An 18,605-nucleotide genomic window follows, 5' to 3' on the forward strand; every position below is an offset into this window, starting at 1 on the left:
TACCAACATTTTTAGCTTTGACAATTAATAGCTCTATTACGATAAACTAGAGAATTAATTTTAATTTTTATTGTTTGTTTATATTTATAATACGGAAAGACTACAGTTTAAATAAATTTTTTTTGCTAAAAAATATCTTCAAATTATCTTTAGTTAATATTTTCTGACTCTTTATGTTTCGACTTTATACTTCTGCATTTTTAAAAGTCTGTTTTTATAAAGTGTGAAAAAATATTCTAGAAATACAGAGAGACAAGGGAGAGAGAGAGAGAGAGAGAGAGAGAGAGAGAGAGAGAGAGAGAGAGAGAGAGAGGAGAGAGATGCTTATTTTATTAATTTAGTAATAATATTTTAGCTTATAATTTCGAAGTTTTTATGCTGCTTGAAAATAAATTATTTATATTATTGCTTAATTTAACAATCATAGATAATATTAATTAGATGAATTATGTATAAACATTATATTCAGTATATGAGTATCTTCTACAATGATTAATTTGAATTATTTTATTTATAAGTCTACTATTGCTGATTTTGAAACAAGTTATATTTATTCAAAATTTATTAAAAAATACAGCGCCCTCTTATGTCAATTTTATTTCATAATGTTATTATAATTATTTATTATTACATTATTTACATATGCTATTTATTAATTTCTTACACTAGAAAAATTTTCTTTTTTACAATACAAAAGTTTTATATATTTTTTTCATTTAGTTCTATTTTAACACGATTCTTTATTTAAAAAATTAATTTTAATAAAAAAATATACTTTATATTTTTTTATATGGACAAATTTGTAAAATTAATATTAATTTGTCATTGAAAATATTTCAAACAAATACATATTATACATAAATTCTGGACTATACAACTTTATTATGTTATCAACAGTTATGTTCTTTACGTATTTTTTATCATGTCACTTTATAATGTAATACTTAAATATAGTTATAAATATAAAATTATATATTCTAATAAGTTAGTTGAAAAAGTATTGTAGTTTTCTGATTTGTAGTTGTTTGTATTCGGCGAGAGGCACGTCCCAAAATCAAACTGATAAGATCAACAAAAAGATTTTTTTTTAAACTTACAACTTTTGTCCGAAACATTTCTTAGAAAAATGTTCCGAGTAAATCTGGAATCCCGATCTTTATTGAATACTCTGTATATTATCCACCATTGACAATAATCCACTTTATGGCATTTATGATATTTTTATTCTGGCCTTTAAAAACCATAAAAGACAATAATTTTTATTTTCTCAAAAAAATATCTTGTATTATCATATTATCAACAAAATATTTTTGTCAAAATTTTTCTTACATATTGTTTTTATGGATTTAAAAACCTTTTTTTATAATTGAATTTTATGCATTAATATCTATTTGCGTAGAGACTTTGTGTCAAAAACGAATCCAATGACAAAAATATGTTGTTTTTTTCATATCAAACTTAAGTGAAGTAGAAGTTTTGTGTTTTCAGTATTATTCAATTTTATTTTATGTCTAGAATAGTATCTACTTAGACATGTATTTGCTTAGATAAAAGAAATATTACCATTATAGTGTCACATTAATTTAGCATATGAATTCGTGTTCGATCAATTTTTCCATTAGGAAGCCGTGGAAAATCATGTGTAATGAAGCGAAAATCGTCAATCGGAAATAACTGATGCAGTTCGGGAAGTTTTTGCAGTATTCTTTTCAGTTGCTCTTTTGTCACCTACGGCACAACAATATGAATTTTCCATCATAGTAAATAAAGACTGCAAGACTTTAAAATAACTATGTGTATCAACCTTTTTTCCAGATATTTTATTAACATAAGCTACAAGATGATCGTCATTTGGTACAGCTATTACCACGACATCAGATACAGCCGGATGGAGGCGTAATGCGATTTCGCTACGTAAAAATCTGACAGGTTTGTTTTTGTATGTATAGAAATGTCTATAATGATCAATGACATAAATTTCGTCTTTTATATGAAAGCCCACGTCTCCGATAGAGTACCATACTAAAGGACATATAATTTTATTAGTGCTTCTTTAGAATATCTTGAACTTTTTATTTTTAGAATAACTTGAAATTTTCATTCCCAATTTGAGCTACAAATTGTAGTCATAAAATCGATTTAAAAAAAAATGTTATAAATTATTAAGCTAATGTTGCAAGTCACAATACGTACAGTGTACAGCACTTTCTGTTGATACATGGGTGTTTGATATATGTGGTGTTTTGCAATAGATGAATTTTAACTTTGGATGTATATTGGGATAATTTTTTTTAGCAACAAACAATAATTGAACATTTTTAGTCACTCGACCTTTAAATCTTCGAGAGAAATTGTCTGTCTGGTAAGCAATCACGCCAGTTTCTGCTGTTCCTGAAATATCACAATGATAAACCATTGATTTTAGATATTCTTTTGCAATTTCATTGATTATCAATTGCAAGTATGACCGTAATAACATACACACCATATACTCGAATGATAGAAACATTTGGCAGCGAAGAGATAAATTTTTTAAGAACAAATATTTCGACTTCCCAATCGTCGAATAAAAATTCTTTCAACGAAGATATATTGTATTTCGAAAAAGAAACGTCATTGGTTTTAAACAATTGATTGAATGTTTCGCTAAGAAATACCCATGTCACCTGCAGCATATACGTTATTAATTTATTAATTTTAATTTATTAATTTTCGAAACAATTCGGGCGCTTTTGTATGTTACCTTATATTTCTCTATCGTCTTATATAAATTTTCTTCGCTGAATACCCTAGATTTAATAACTGTCACATAGGACAATATAGCACGAACGGTCAAAAGAGGACCATGATTCCAATATAAAGATCCGTACCATAGGCCGACAGTATCGGAAAACATAACAGGGGTCTGTTGATTTGACGGAGATATGAATGCTACATAAGGAACTTTTGCCCGACCAGAATAAAACATTGCACGAGAACAAAACGTCATAATTGCGATTTCCATTAAATCATTCTTTTCGCAGGAAAATTCATCAATCTCAGCCTTATCAAAGTTATAGTTCAAAATAGATTCCAGAGAGTTCAATTTAACTGAAGGTAATTTATCCTCACCGATGATTACGATTTTAATTATTTTATCAAAATCTTTTAAGAGCAAGATATTTGCAATGAGCTTAACGAAATTATCATTATCGACAAAGATTACATCCGGTTTATTTATCAGCAGAAAGTACATAACTCGTATTGTATCTAAAAACATTCGTTACTGAATAAGTGGGAAGAGTATGTCAGCGTGAAAATAAATTATTCAGAGAAATTTCAGAAAAAGGTAGAACCAACCCTCAAAATATTTTTCATCCCACGGGTTCACAATAGCGCCGATATATATGCTCGCTAGAAACGGCACATAAGCGATCGATGGATTGCGCGTACATATTGTTACTACAGAGCCTTTTTGGACACCTTCTTTCTTTAACCATAATGCACACTTCACGCTATTCTCTCTCATCTGTTCGAAAGTAATTTGCTCTTCCGTTTCCGCATCTATCTGCAAGTCGCGTTGTTATTAATTCATATTTTGTTTAGTAATTTTATATTTTTATATATTTTATATTTATATTTTTTCTCGCATTGTTTATTAATGGGTACTCTTTCAAATGCTTATCCACATAGCATATTTCTTATTAAGAAACATTACCTGGCCGATAAAGTCCGGTTTAGTTTTGAATGCATTTAAAATCAGGTCTCCAATATTTTCTTGAGGAATCGGATATTCGTCACCAATTAGACATTGTTCTGTTCCTTCTGTAGTTACAAAAATTTTCTAAAAAAATCCACAATACTAGTAGAGATCTTTTTATATTTTTATATTTTTCTAAGCGCAATGAAATAAATTTTTTAATTTTACTATATGATATATATTTTGAATATATTTTTTACCAGCTCTGCCATGTTGTCGAAGATCACATGTAATTTCTTTTAAAATAATGTTCTCGTTGAGTACTGATACAATAACAACGCTATTCGTATCACGACGGATGACATGACTAAATTTTCAATTCTACCAATTTGACATTTGTTTATGATTACAATGTGAAATCGACTTTATAACTGAAAATTTAGTGAAAATATTTGGTTCATAGATAGTTGAGCAAGAAAATAATGTTTTGCTCCAAGGTGCAGAACAATATCAAATTCAATCGAGATCTTTATTCAACTTGCTTCTATTTTCGATCTGTTACCAAATTCGACAACGTATTCTCGCTCTTGTTTTGAATTCTTCTCATCGTCACGAAACTCTATCGACTATTCAATTTACGATATCTCTTGTTGCATTTAATGATTATATTCTAATTGTGTTTCTCGATTATAATGATGTAAATTCAAAGAAAAATCTCGCTTCTAGCATACGATACATACAATAAGCTCTTGGTGAACATATCGTCTTAGCATGGGTCAATCTCAATTCGATGTTCAATGGGGAAAATTTATATCGGCAGAAACAATTCGTTTCGCGTCGACACTCGCACGAATTGTATTCCAAATGGATGATAAATCGTGCGACGAAACCGGAATGAATTATATCGCGCTTTTGCATGCGGCTTCCGTAGCCGAGAACACAACTTGCGATGATCGAATTTTTCCTCTCGTTTTCCTGTCTGCAATGCGTCCAAAATATATCAATTCATTTTGATTCTTGAACACGTTTATAAAATTTTAATGCATTGTATTTAAAAAATTAATTTGCGTTTGTAAAAACGTGTAAATATAAATTATTAAAAAATGGATTTATTAACGATTTCGATTATAGACAAAAATATGACATTTTAATTTATTAATTTTTTTAATAATAAATTTATTATTATATATTTATTATTATATCTTAGATATGCTATCACTTACATTTTTATATTTATTATATCATCAAGTAAAGTGTGATTTAGATTTTTAAGCAAGATTAAATCTCTCACAAATATATTATTCACATAAAATAATAGTTCTTAATTTCTTTTTTCTAGTTTTTGCTAGTGTCACGTATTTATTTCACTAACTTATAAATATTTTATATATATATATATATATATATATATATATATATATCTCAGTATATATCACTACTAATTTCTTATTGAAGCGATAATTATATTTAATTCAAAAAATAATTTGCATTGCAATTTAAAATGAAATTCTATTTGTAATTATACGTGCTATATAATATATAATGTGAACAAATAAGCAGAAAATATTATTGGCTACGCTATTTACAGCAACTAATCATAAATTTGTTAAGATCTTACGGCTACCTGACATTTTTGCCGACAAGTCAGAAGAACCGTAGGGGATGCCAACTAATTAATGGTCATGACTTTGCCTGATGTCAGAAATTCAAGGGGATTGAATGATTGTACGAGTCAAGACGATACATCAATTACTCGACTTCATTACTCGTCGATTTGCAAATTAGTCGATTTATTAATTATGATTCCTATGAGGAAAACTCGAAATTGGATGATTTGGCGACAGTGAAGCTTACAGAAAACTTGTTGACAAAAATGGAAATTACCATTATTGATGTTCTTAAAAAGTCATTACTTGAAATATGATATAGTTTAAATCAACTAACATCATTGTTGCTTTTATTCGTGATTCAACGAACAAAAAATAGGAGCTCGATTTCTTCCTTTTCTCCGGAAGTCTCCCTTTCCTTGCTTCTCTATCTCTCTCTTTAAAGAATTTCAGGTATAGCAACGGTTACATTATATTTTCAAGGATCAAATACGGTGGTGCATTCAAAAGCACAACATTTTTACACAAAAGAATATGTTTCGAAATTAACTAAAAGTCTTGTTGAATGCAACTATTCTATAGATAAGATAATATTCTAGATAAAAATATTCCAGATAGATAGAAAAAATAACTTGACAATGAAAAAAAATATGATTTATTTAATGATGATGTGAAAATGATTTTAATTATGCGAAATAAATCTTTCATTTATAAATCTTATATTTTTAATTTGATAAATGTTATATTATCGAGAATTTTATTTTATGTGTTATTTATTAATATTAATATTAATTAATATTAATATACAGTATTTTTTAATATAAAATGAAAAGATTTTTACAATAAAAAAATCAAATGACACTCATTAATTAATATCAATTAAACATTACTATAGAAATAAATAAAATAAAAAATTGATTTTAAATTAATCAAAAAATTTATAATTAACAAAATATGCAATATTTTGAATATTTTAGATCCTATATATGAAAGAAAGGCAATACGTTTACTGGTATTTAATAATAAATAAAGTATAGCAATGATACTATATTTACGAATTTTATCTCTATTTTTTCCTATTTTTCACCTTAATAATTTTTACAATTTCCACAATTTCAATATATATCGTATTTTATTTATTCCACATCATTTCTTGCACATCATCATACATATTTGCTCAAAAATCAAATATCAATATCGTTATATTTTGTCTTATCTTTTTTATAAATTATAAAAATATTAAACGATATATCGTGATCTTACACAGATCATTTAGATCCGAAATCCAAATGAAGCGAATCTTGAACGCCGGGAGGTTAACTGCTTCGTTGCGCGATCGATCGATGTAAGTAGCACGATTTAACCGGCCCGCCGGGGATTCCGCGATGGAATTTTCCAAAATTCGAGAGAGCGGCCGAATGCCCGATGGGAATTGCAAATTCCCCAACAACCACTTCGGTTCCGTTACGAGCGGGCGTTTCCGCTCGCCTCCGTTCTCTGTAAGCTTCGCTTCGTACGTGTGCTATCCTCGCTCCACTGGTATACACGTGGTTCGGTGCGAGAGGCGGAATAAAGCACGTGGCATACGAGAAGATATCTCACTGTTGTAGTTGCAAGTTGCAACGTGTGCTATCTTGCATGGCACAGAACAGCATTAGCTTTATGTCTGAAGTTACGTGGATTACGTGTACTGTGTACATGATATTGATCTAAAATCATCTCGTGAAAGTGAGGCGAAGAAAGATCGATTGCTCGTAGCAAAAATCGTCTAGATATCTGAACTTGTACAGGAAGATGTCTGAGAAGTAATCAATCGTCTCTTTCATATAAAAAAATAAATAGCGTGTACGCAAGATCATTTGCTACAACGATATTTATCATTACGAACTTAATAAGCTCAGTAATGATTGTAATAATATTTTCTAATAAGTTTAATTTAAAGCAAATTTAAATTGAGAAGTAAATTGAGAAATAAAAGTTTAGAATAAATTGGAATAAAAAATAGATCTCTTTTATTAAAGATTATTAAAAACAGATGACGTCGAAATAATAATTCTTAATAAAATTTAAATAAATTATATTAATCATTTTTCTAAAATAAATTTAAATTATTTGAAAAAAACGATGATTGTAAAAATAAATATTCTTTCTTATGTCAGTTTAAAAGTATAACAACATATCGCGTATTTAAGTATTTTGCATAAAATATATTGAAAAACATGGATCTCTGAGAAATATGAAGCTTATAGTTATTTTTGATATACCGTAATCTTATACAATTTATTTACCGAGAAAATGATACTCGCTAATTCATTAATTGTTTACTTTATTTCAAATATTATAAACAATATGAAAGCATATCCAACAAAAAGTTCTTTACGATACATTATATATTCCGAAAAAATGTTTTCTTAAAATTATCGATTCGAGAAATATTTGTTAAAAAAGCATAGAAGATAGCATATGAGAAATATTCCACAATAATCTATAATTTATTTTAAGAAAATATTCTTTTATTATAAGTGTGTATATATATATATAAAGTAAAATACTTACATGTTCAACTACAAACTTCACGATTCCCAATCACTTCATTTCTTTTTTGCGTTGTAAATTATATTAGTCATCACTGATTTTTAATCGATATTTTAGATATAAGAAAGTTAATAATATTACTGAATCATTAGTAATAATTAATATTGCTGAACTTTTTAGGCTAATATTTCTATTAAAAAAATAAGATGATACTGTAATTAACTGTCGAGCGATATCTTCCATCCACGTGGACAAACTATCAAACACATTCTAGGGACTTGAAGAAAAAGATTTTCAATATTGTATCGCTGGGGAAGGGAAATGAAAAGACCGTTTCAAAAATCACTATGCAATTACTAGCTTCAGGACTCTGCTCACTGCTTTCTTTCTAAAAGATATATACCTATAACACCTTGTCCACCTTGCTTGACAAGGTGGACAAAAAATATTAACAAGTGACAACAATAAAACATCTATTTTTATAGATCGAAACATTTTATTTGTATATTTATAAGTACTTGTTATTTATGATTTTTTTTATTAATTGTAGTATATTTTAAAAGTTTAATAAAATTTGTCGAGCGTAGTTATTATATTTAGTCATTTTTCTCAGATGCGCATAGACATTGAACCTCAATAAAGGGTCTGTGCCCTTTTGCACCACATGTGCCATGGGCTTAAGGGCCGAATGACGGCAAGGCGCGTTTAGATAGAGGAATGGGTCGAACACTGTGGTTCTCTCTAGCCACCCTATGAAATATTCAACGCGCCCACGGGCCACGTCGTCATTGCTTTTGTAGGAACGCAACCGTCGCCGCCGCCGTCCCGTCGCGACGAACCGGCGTCGTTGTCCGCGTCTGTCAACCGGATGCGTTATTTTTCTTCATTTCCTCGGCTATCACGCTTTCGTCTGTCCGCACATTCACGTTTAGCTCGAGACCTAGCTGTCGATAGCATGGATACACGGACCATTGCGTTCGCGGCTTACACACAGCGTTTGCAACTTTCATCCCTTTTCTGCATCTGAATAGCAGTTTTGCGACAAAAGAAACGTGCAACGCTTGTGCCTTTGATGAGTTTGGAAAAAAAAATCACGATTTCACGAGTGATTTTCATGTGATTTTTGCGTTCCTAAAACTCGGTAAAAGAGGATCGCATTACGTTTTACGTCTATGAATCGCGTCTACATTGAAACTTCAGAGTGTAAAATGGGTAGTCAAAAATGTTTAATCAATTTGATCTTTATTTATGTACAGTTTTAATTAAATACTGCTAGCTCTTCTCTGATGAAAACTGGGATAATTTATATGTCTAATGAAAATTCTAGACACAGAAAATATTATATACAGAAGATGATTAATAACTCCAGAATTGATGAATTTAGATATAAACAATTGACATTATAATTATTTATTATCATTATTATTGCTATTAAAATAATTAAAAAAATAATTAATTTAATTCTCTCAATTATTCTAAAGTATTAAAATAATTAAAGAAATTATTATTATCAATTAATTATTATCAATTAATTTAATTTATTCTTACAAGTTTTGATAATAGAATGATATTGACGATATACTGAGTACTTTGTATGCTATAGCTCTTTGCACAAGACGCTCAATAGCAACGCTGGAAAGCTGCTTTGCGTCGCGAATTAATTCGCTAAATCGGGAAAATGCACATTTTCTAGCAAAGCAGGCGGACAAGAAGGAAACTCACTCATCTGGCGAGGTACAAAGTAATTTTTTCTGCTCTTAAACCGACAGAAGTTGTATGCACTCCAGACGTCTGAGTACTCTGTCGCCAATCTGACATCGTTTTAATGAGACTGCGAGAAAGAGAAGAGAGAGAGAGAGAGAGAGAGAGAGAGAGAGAGAGAGAGAGAGAGAGGGAGAGCCGAATGAAGAAGAGCCAGAAGAGAGACAAGGAAACGGCAATAAGGAAGCATTATGGAAGCACTGCGAGTTCGGCCGAATTAGCGGCGGACTAATGACAAAAAGTCAAATTAAAATAACAATCGTGCCAGGACGAGAGGACGACGAGAGGGGATTTAAATTCTTCCAATCCTCTATCCCCTCCTTTCTCCTCGTTCTCATCCTTCTCCTCCCCCTCCTCCCACCGGGACGCTCCCTTTTTCACTGGAATATTTTGAAATTGCAAATTTGCGTCGGGTTCTGTCTCTCTCTTTCTATCTCGTCCGCTCTCGCTCTGTCGCGCGAATTTAAATAAAATACGCACCCCATCGATTTGCAGCTTCCCAGGCGGGGATGCATGCGGGGGGACTCCTCTTTATCGTTTTCCGATGGCATCGTATTTGGTGGAACGCGACAACGCGGATCGATGTGTTCCTCGCGTAAACTCAAACGTCACGATAATATCCCCGTCACATTCATTCGCGCATAAGTGGATGCTGCGTGAACGGTTGGCGAACGGTCGAAATAATGGTAACAGCGAGCTGCAAAGAAAATCAAACTGTACTTTTTTAAATTTACTTCACCTGGCCCTTCGCTGGCCGTTTCCTTAAACAAATTTAATTTAAAAGCTTGACACGTAAATACGAAAATATATATTTCTGACAACACATTCTCCGTTTTCGCTTAAAGACTACTTGGGAAATAATTTTGTTATTTTACGCCTTTGCTTTTTTTATTATTTTATTATTTTATTTTTTATCCACAACTAATATTAGTTAAAGTAAAAGAGACGATCTTGTGGAAATATTTAGATGTTTGCCGATTTTCCTTTAATTATCCTGCATTGTGATTTTAAGGACGCGATTGTTCAGTTCAGCAGTCTTGCAAATCAGGAGAAGAAGGGTTAAAGCACACATAAGATTAAGCTGATACTGCTTGCTGTCGGCATCTGACGCGTGTATTCCGCATGGATGCACCACCGGATCGATACAATATTATCTGCGAAAACACTCGACTGCAAAACGATATCGAGAGCGAGCGGCATACGGCGCAGCAGTTTGCCACGGAAAAGAATTTAACGCAGCACGCGCGAGACACGTTCTTTCCGTTCTACGAGGAAAGGCATGCCCCAGAGCCATCCGGAATGCGAATATACAACGCGGTGTGTTATCGAGCTCCGCCTTTACTTCCCCAATTTTTCCTTCGCTGCGCGAATACACAGTGTGTAGTCATTTTGCAAAAGCGCTTCGCAACCTTTGTCAGTGATGAAAGAGAATACTATCCCTTTGTCAATTCTTTTGGAGCACATCCAGTATACAATATAACGCTATTTATATTAATATCATATTTGTACCAACGTACATGGTACGCTCTGCGTATGGTATACTCTTTCTTTGGTATAGCTCTATTTATCATAAAATTATTGAAAGAAATTTAAACCGAATAACCGTATCTTATTAAACAAATTTTGTAATAAAATGATTTAAAAATTAACATTCCTCTTAAAATATAATGGAATAATTTTAGCAAATATTTTGCGAAAGTACAATTTTATTATATAATAATATTAACGATTTTACAACAAAATAATAATATTAATATTGAAATGTAATATAATAATACTAACAAAATATTATAATAATATTATTTATTACGATTACAATATTAATGACACTAATATAATTAATAGTTTTTGAATGTTATTTATTAACTTTTTAATTCTTGCTTGATTTGCAAATTTTTTCTTCATCAAAAACATAGTATGTTAGAAATCTGAGGATACCAAAGATGGCAACTGTTGATTAACCGATTCGAATAAGTTCGAATATTCGCGTAAAATCAATACGTTGGCGATTATCGAGAGCAACTACTATGTACAGCTTACTATGTACAGTCGTAGAAAGTACGTTATCGGATTTATTGAATTCCGGACCATCTTTGTAAGCTCGTCGTCCGGAGACGTTGGATGGGATAAATGCGATGGCGGGTGTCAGAAAAGTCGGAATACCCCGGGGATGGTGTGTCCGGTTGAGAAGAAGTGGCGAGTAAGTCGGGGAGGAGACGAGCGGTAGGGAAACTGAGAGAACAGGGTGATGAGGAGGCGGCGAATCGGCTAAGACTCAGAACGAAGAAGAGAAGAAATGAGAGAAACAAGGATGAGGGGGTGAAAAGAGGTGAATTCTATAGGACGAACGGACAGGCCAGTTGGTGGCATGAGAGGGAGAAAGAGGGAGGCAGCAGAGAGGATGGATTGCCAGTGCCAGGCTTAGGGGCGCCTCCATAGATCATAGAGGGTACGTTTTGAATAATTTACTGAGGCTATCTGTTTCGCACGGCGGGAAGGAGAGTATCAAAGAGGGTGTCAAGGTTGCGGTGGGATCGAGTTTACTTCCAATCACGGGAAAATTCCCGATCAGCGGCCTTTTTCGCAATAGGTTGGTGCAGATTGCGAGATTGAGAAGAAATGATCTGTGGAGCTTCCTGTGCGATTAAAAATATCGAAACTAGTAGTAGGAAATACATTTGAGAAGCAATACGTAATCTTAATTGAAAGTAAAAAATCAATTTATTAAGAATTATTCTAGCCTTATTTTTAAAGTATAATTTATTAATATATAATGTATTAAAATATGAAAGAGGAATATAAAGCTACAGGGATAAAATTTGTAAAATGTAAACGTTAAAATTCTTCCCGAATATTTTATTGGTAACTTCCTATTTCAATATTTATTATATTTAATTCGTACAGTTTGAATCTATTATTATTTATACATTTCTTACTATCCATTATTACTTATTACTGAATTGAACTTACTAAATATTGAATTTCCTGTATAATCAATATTATAATTTATTAAAAACTTTTCACATACTCATCTCTAATTCTATAAATCTATTTTTAAAAATTCCATATCGGCCACATACAAAAATTGATGCATCACATTTGCACTGCAGAATATATTTTCGTGTGCAGTAAAAATATTATTTGCATACCGTCTCTTTCGGAATAGTTTTACATAAAAAGAAAAAATACTTTTAAAGTGCAGAATATATTATTTTTAATAAATTAATCCATATTTTTGCGTAGTTGTGTTCTTTCTTTTCGTGCAAAATTCTCTCAGAATGACTCGAAAATTCTAATATTTTCTGTCTATTGTATCTATTAGTCTTTTTTATGGTATTGTTTTTGGAGAGATTTGCCTTTATCCGCGCCGTTACGTTATTAGCGTGACACCTCGCGATTTAAACGTGAACAAATTGAAATGTGATGCAAGACAGATAAAATACGATCTGGAGCACTCCCTCGAGACAGCAATTTTTGTTCGTAATTTGCAGCGGTCTACAATAATAGCGCGCACCTTTTGTCTGTTCTTATTACCATTTCACCTGTGCTTTCGTCAGAGGGGAGAAGATCAAGGGGAGGATACGAACGATAGTTCTCCGGCCTCCATCTGAAGAAGCTGCGAAGCTCTCGGTGCTCTTATCTTAATTCGAAAACTTTAGCTTAGCAAATGGCGACATTGCTAGCTTCGCTGGTTAATGAGCTTCGTTAGTTGCGATCTTTCATAAAGTATCTCTCTTTTATCGCATTTTCTTTCTTAATAACATCCGACTTTCTCTTAGCTTTATTATAATCGATTATACATTTATCGAGATTGATTTAGTTCACAGGTCGAATCAGGATTTGTGCAAGATGGAGAATAACTGAAAGTTACGAATCTTGTATTAATCGGAGTTAAGGAGTCTCTCCTCTTGTTAAAAGCTGCCCGAAACTTTGGGGATTACGCAGAAAGAGTCCTGCGAATTATATTATGCCCAAGGCCTTCACGCATCACGATCCACCGTTGGCGAATGACAGTGGAAGGAGTAATCATTGGTCGAAAGAGGGGGGACCGTCGGCTTACTTCATAGCAGTTACGCCCAATGAATGACGTCAGGTGTGTACGTGCAGTGCGACGAAACACGCGCATCATACGTTCGCTCCGAAAAGAAAATCTGAAAGAGCGACGTGACAATGAAGCGCAATGCTATCGCGATTGTGTTGTGCGTAGTATTGGTATTCGCCACGACAGGTGAGATCCTTCCTAAATAAAAATCCCGAGAACAAATCGAAAGAAAAACATCTAAAATACTTTAATGAATTTACCTACGATCGCCATTTTGGAAACGAACCTTATGATTCTTGCTTGTTTATTTTTGGATGGGTGTGAGATTTTTCAATGATTGATGTAGCTCTTTAATTACTATAATCATATTTTTTTTAAATTTTCTTATATGAGGATATCTGGATATATGAATCAGATTTTTTAGTGAATGCAATAAATGATACACATACTGAGAAACATAAATAAATATAAAAATACGTTCTCTAATGTGTACATATTTTATTTCAGTTATTATAAGTAAAAATAAAATAGCAATAAAAAGTAAACATTTCTATATAAATACTGATTAAAAAAAAATGCGATATAAATATTTTCTGCGTATTAAAATGTCTAGGTTAGGAACTGTCTCTATCAATTATTCCAATTATAATATTCTAAATAGGATTAATATATTGCAAATTAGTAATTCTCAAATTAGTTATAGAATTCTATTTACATTGTAATTAGATCTTTTGGATTAATTCAAACATACGATTAATACTGTTGCATTATTTTGAAATGTGTAGGTATTGAAGCGATACGTTGTTATCAATGTAGCTCTGATACCGATCCAAAAGATGAGGATCTTTGTGGGGCCTACACCAAATTCGATAAAGAAAGAAATGTGCCTATCGAATGCAATAGCGAGGAATCACACATGCCTGGCACATTTTGTGTTAAATATACTGAACAGAGCCCACGTGGTTTCATCTGTAAGTATGCCTGTCGAAATAAAATTTAGTATTATAATAAGAACTGAAGAAATATTTTACTTATTTTATCGTATTTTTATATTTTTTAATTAAAAGAATACTTAAGATTAATTAAATTATTTATTACATATATTCATTATCAATACATTTCAAAGCATTTTAATTTTAGATAAATTCATTAACTTATTAAATAATATTGTAATGAAAAACTTCTTTAATTAAAAGTAAGGATAAAAAAGCATTTGTGATTAAGTTATTAAAAAGTTTTAAGTTTAGAAAGTTTTTAAAAATTTTAATTATTATGAATTAAACAAGTTCTTATTAAAGAACACTTTTTTATGGAGTTACAAAAACTTAAAAAGATACAAGGTTACAAAAATACTTCTTTATAAATAATACTTGTACAGAAACTGTACATACGAAAAAAATCCTTTTACAAAGATATTCTTTTAAATTTTATGCATCATATTTAATAATAATACAAATTGTAACTACAAATTATAAACTTCTTAAGTGGATATTACAATTGCAAACATGATTATTTTATTCTAAGTAATAAATTGAGAAATAGGATATAAGACCCTCATTTCTGAATCAAGTTTTGAATCTCGTATTAAAAATGTAACTTCTGCTTTAATTTTCTATAATAAAAGTTCAATAGAATATAAAAATTTGTTATGAATGGTACGCTTTAATTGATATTTTTGTATAATTATAGTGTCATAATTTCCGAGTTGCGTACGCATCCAATTTGTGGAATATGTATTAATTAATTAATTAATTAAGTAATTAATCGATAATGTTAAAGGGGATGGTAGGTGGCGACAGGTGATCCGGCGATGCGCTTCTGTCGCCAGTACTGGGATCACAGGGGTCTGTAATTGGGGTGTTCGTGAGAATGGCGTTTACTGGCAGGAATGCTACTGCTCCGAAGATTCCTGTAATGCAGCATCCAGTTTGATATCCTTTGCCACGCTGCTTCTCATCGCATGCGGTGCCATCGTTACGTTATTTTGCTTTAAGTAAGAAAAAAATTTGAAAAAGTTCACAAGTTTTCGAGAAATGAAAATGGAAATATCAAGAAACGATCAATGCTGGAGTTTTTGTTAAGAAATGAAAAATTTAGATTATAGCTAATATGAGTATGAAAAGAATGCAAAGATGTATTCTTAACAATTTTGGAGTTGGTTTTTTTCAGCAAGATTTTGATCATAAGTTATTGCATCTATAAATATTTTTTATTTTTCTCTGTTCAAATTGGGATTCAAAATAATTAAAAATGGGGAAATCTTATGCTATTTACATATTTTCAGAAAGCATTGAACTTTACTTTCTAAAATTTTTAATATTCAATAATTTTCATAGATCGTTAAAAAATCGATTCCGAAGTTGCCAAAAAATACTCTAGTTTAATAAGTCAGACTTGTAGATATGTTAAATTATACATATATCCGTCCATATGAGTCCATATGTTAATCTAACAGATCTCTGTTTATGTAAATAATTTAAGTGATATATATCTACCGTCCATTTAACTACTAAGCAATGTTATAAAGTATTATTCACTGAAAATGCAGTTGAACTATAATTGACCAATTAACTATTTAATTAAAGAAACGGCTAATCCGAAGCAAATTAACAGAGCTATAATTTAATTTTAACTTAAGATAAAAGATCTGTTTACTACACTTCGAGATAAGTATGAAACACATTTAAAATTTTAAGGACAATAACGAGATAAACTGTTGCTTTTAATACTTGACTATCTCGCGCGATAAAATCAATATATTTATTCTCGAGAGATTTAGAAGTACTTCTTAAAATAAATTTGATTAAAAGTGCCTTTTTATATGTATGCTCAGTGTTCAGTCGCTTTTAATAATATATTTAGCTAATATATTTAATTGATTGTATAAAATATCAGATTTAACTGTAAATCAAGTCGCACATATTTCACAGAATATAAATATGTCAATGAAAATGTTAGTATATTAAAAAAGTTTTTTATTAAGATTATAAACAAAATGTTACAATTTTTTTACGGCTTAGTATTAATCTATTAAATAAATAAAGAATCTCATCAGATTTTAATATATTGCTTTACACATCGTTGTTTTATGTAAATCCTGCGATTTGTTTAGTGTAGTTTTTAAATTTCTTTAAATTATATTCTTATTTTATATTTTTATATGTATGCGCATTTATTGTATAATTAAAAAAAAACAGATATACTGTTTAACTTAATTTTATACGTCTTTATCATGTATAAATATAAAAAAATATATATCTAAATAAATCTACAAAGGACACTTATATTCCTACAATTTCTCAAAACTTTCCTTAGATAAGAATCAAACTCGAATGCAAAAGAAAGAATAACAGAGTATCAGTCATAATAATCAAAACGTAACTGTATTTAATAAGAAAAATAATAAATTGTATAAATAATAATATTGTATTTAATAAGAAAAACTCAGATACAACAGACACAAACAGATATTCTTTCAAGATACCTTTTCAAATAAACGCTTACTGTATCATTTTGTTTCCAATTTGTTTTTTTTTTCTCTCAGATCCTTGTCGCAGCTTTTTGTTTAGTCGTGAATCTTTGAGAAGCTATTAGATGTGTTCGCTCACGTCGCACGCGGTAACATTAAGGGAGCAGAAAAACGCGGCGAAAATGAAACCTACTTTTGTCTCTCGACTTGACTGACTTTTTGCGGTACCGAGAAGAAAACACGCCTCGCAACCCGGAAGATTAATGTTTTCCGCGGCAATGCTGATCGCATCTCTGCGAAATTCTCATTTGCTAACCGTTTACGCCTGCTTAAGTGCAACTTACGCTATTTCAGCCGCATTTAACGCCACGACTAGATTAGACCACCTTTTCTTATCTAGATTTATGATACCCGCTTATTTGCTGCTTATATTTTTACACTTTTATTATACTCGATTCATACAAAATTACATATAAAATTAACGATTTTTAAAGAATCTCTTTTTAAGCATCAGAAAATGTATAAAAAAAAAATATATATATATATATATATATATATATATATATATAAAACAACATCAAATGATTGAGTAATACGAAAAAATTATATTTCTCTTTACTTAATGCAATAAAAATTAATTTCTTTTATAATGTAAGATTAATTAATAAAATTGAAAAATACAAATTAAAATTTATCAGTTTTTTTATCATCACTTTGTAAGTTTTTATCATCATTTTGTAAGTTTTCATATTTAATTTTTGTATTTTCTCTATAATATTTACATATTAAAAGATAATTTTTTTAGAAATTTTTAATATAATGGCAAGAAGACTACATACTTTTTCATTCAAAAAGTAAATAATAATTTGTAATGTCTAATTAAAATACTGGTAATATTCGAGTAAATTATTGCGGATTATGCCGTTGTATCTGTTCTTATTTATTTCTTGTTTATTTATTCTTATTATCATCGATTCGCAAATTAAACACGTCCTATGCATAATAAATGATAATTTTCGGGTTATATCCTTTTGTGAAAAAGAATTGCCCTTCTGAATCCTTAGGACGCAATTTAGGACTGAATCCTCGGGTTCTATCGCGACTCACTTCCGGTATCAAGGCCGAGGACACCCTCCTGAACGTACGTCATCACGTAATGCCGGAAATTCGTCGTCCGCGAGTTAATTACGTCATGCGAGACTATTAATGCTTCAACAGATCCGACGTGCGCGTTGTATGTACAACAATGGTCTCGGCTATTTAGGCCCTTCTCGTACATTACGTCACCACGTGCCAACCCTCGTTACTCGGGGTGCCGTGCGATAATTAAGATCGTCGCCGCTGGAGCGTTAAAGCAGGAGCAGCAGCAACATTGCTGGTTGATAATACTTCGGAAAGGTCTTATCACCCACCTATCCTTTTCCAGTCCCAACACCGGAAGGTTTTCTGCGAAGATTTATGCCGAAGAACACTGCTTACCTTCCGAGATGAGTGCAGATTGGATGTGCTATA

The 18,605-nt window shown here is 31.0% G+C and overlaps 2 protein-coding genes and 1 long non-coding RNA gene across 4 annotated transcripts in view; 2 read left to right on the top strand and 1 right to left on the bottom strand.

Annotated features, from left to right (window-relative positions):
- LOC148938233 (uncharacterized) overlaps nucleotides 1-5,962 on the top strand; it is a 35,026-nt gene extending 29,064 nt beyond the window's left edge. Inside the window, exons 2-3 of the long non-coding RNA XR_016138331.1 lie at nucleotides 1,816-1,929; nucleotides 5,291-5,962. This is a non-coding gene — a long non-coding RNA (uncharacterized LOC148938233). The remainder of the gene's footprint in view (nucleotides 1-1,815; nucleotides 1,930-5,290) is intronic.
- LOC105426767 (uncharacterized) lies at nucleotides 389-4,902 on the bottom strand. Its single transcript, XM_089072636.1, has 9 exons — nucleotides 3,940-4,902; nucleotides 3,698-3,823; nucleotides 3,340-3,547; nucleotides 2,744-3,249; nucleotides 2,486-2,666; nucleotides 2,194-2,391; nucleotides 1,805-2,022; nucleotides 1,564-1,728; nucleotides 389-1,231 (listed from the first exon to the last, which is right to left on the bottom strand). Exons 1-8 carry the CDS (start codon nucleotides 3,949-3,951, stop codon nucleotides 1,579-1,581), a joined length of 1,599 nt encoding a protein of 532 aa, XP_088928762.1. The 5' UTR covers nucleotides 3,952-4,902; the 3' UTR covers nucleotides 389-1,231; nucleotides 1,564-1,578.
- Nucleotides 5,963-11,742: 5,780 nt separating the features above from the next.
- On the top strand, nucleotides 11,743-16,899 carry LOC105426768 (UPAR/Ly6 domain-containing protein crok). Of its 2 annotated transcripts, XM_089072651.1 has the most exons (4): nucleotides 11,743-12,031; nucleotides 13,403-13,675; nucleotides 14,410-14,595; nucleotides 15,404-16,899. In XM_089072651.1, the coding sequence occupies exons 2-4, from the start codon at nucleotides 13,666-13,668 to the stop codon at nucleotides 15,619-15,621; spliced, it is 414 nt and encodes a 137-aa protein (XP_088928777.1). In that variant the 5' UTR covers nucleotides 11,743-12,031; nucleotides 13,403-13,665; the 3' UTR covers nucleotides 15,622-16,899. The 2 variants fall into 2 exon arrangements, with proteins under 2 accessions (XP_088928777.1, XP_011636455.2); XM_011638153.3 differs by lacking the exon at nucleotides 11,743-12,031 and having other exon boundaries at nucleotides 13,670-13,810.
- The last annotated feature ends 1,706 nt before the right edge of the window (nucleotides 16,900-18,605 follow it).

This window comes from Pogonomyrmex barbatus, unplaced genomic scaffold, assembly GCF_055798465.1.
Source record: "Pogonomyrmex barbatus isolate J1 unplaced genomic scaffold, ASM5579846v1 scaffold1, whole genome shotgun sequence".
Taxonomy (NCBI): domain Eukaryota; kingdom Metazoa; phylum Arthropoda; class Insecta; order Hymenoptera; family Formicidae; genus Pogonomyrmex; species Pogonomyrmex barbatus.

What these genes read in the sequence shown, in the direction of transcription:
- LOC105426767 (XM_089072636.1), bottom strand. An exon ending in AACCGGACTTTATCGGCCAG is followed by an intron (nt 3,548 to 3,697) that starts GTAATGTTTCTT and finishes CGCGACTTGCAG; the next exon opens with ATAGATGCGGAAACGGAAGA. An exon ending in AACAGAAAGTGCTGTACACT is followed by an intron (nt 2,023 to 2,193) that starts GTACGTATTGTG and finishes TATGTCCTTTAG; the next exon opens with TATGGTACTCTATCGGAGAC.
- LOC105426768 (XM_011638153.3), top strand. Translation starts at nt 13,753, where the DNA reads ATGAAGCGCAATGCTATCGCGATTGTGTTGTGCGTAGTATTGGTATTC. An exon ending in ATTGGTATTCGCCACGACAG is followed by an intron (nt 13,811 to 14,409) that starts GTGAGATCCTTC and finishes TGAAATGTGTAG; the next exon opens with GTATTGAAGCGATACGTTGT. An exon ending in GAGCCCACGTGGTTTCATCT is followed by an intron (nt 14,596 to 15,403) that starts GTAAGTATGCCT and finishes ATAATGTTAAAG; the next exon opens with GGGATGGTAGGTGGCGACAG.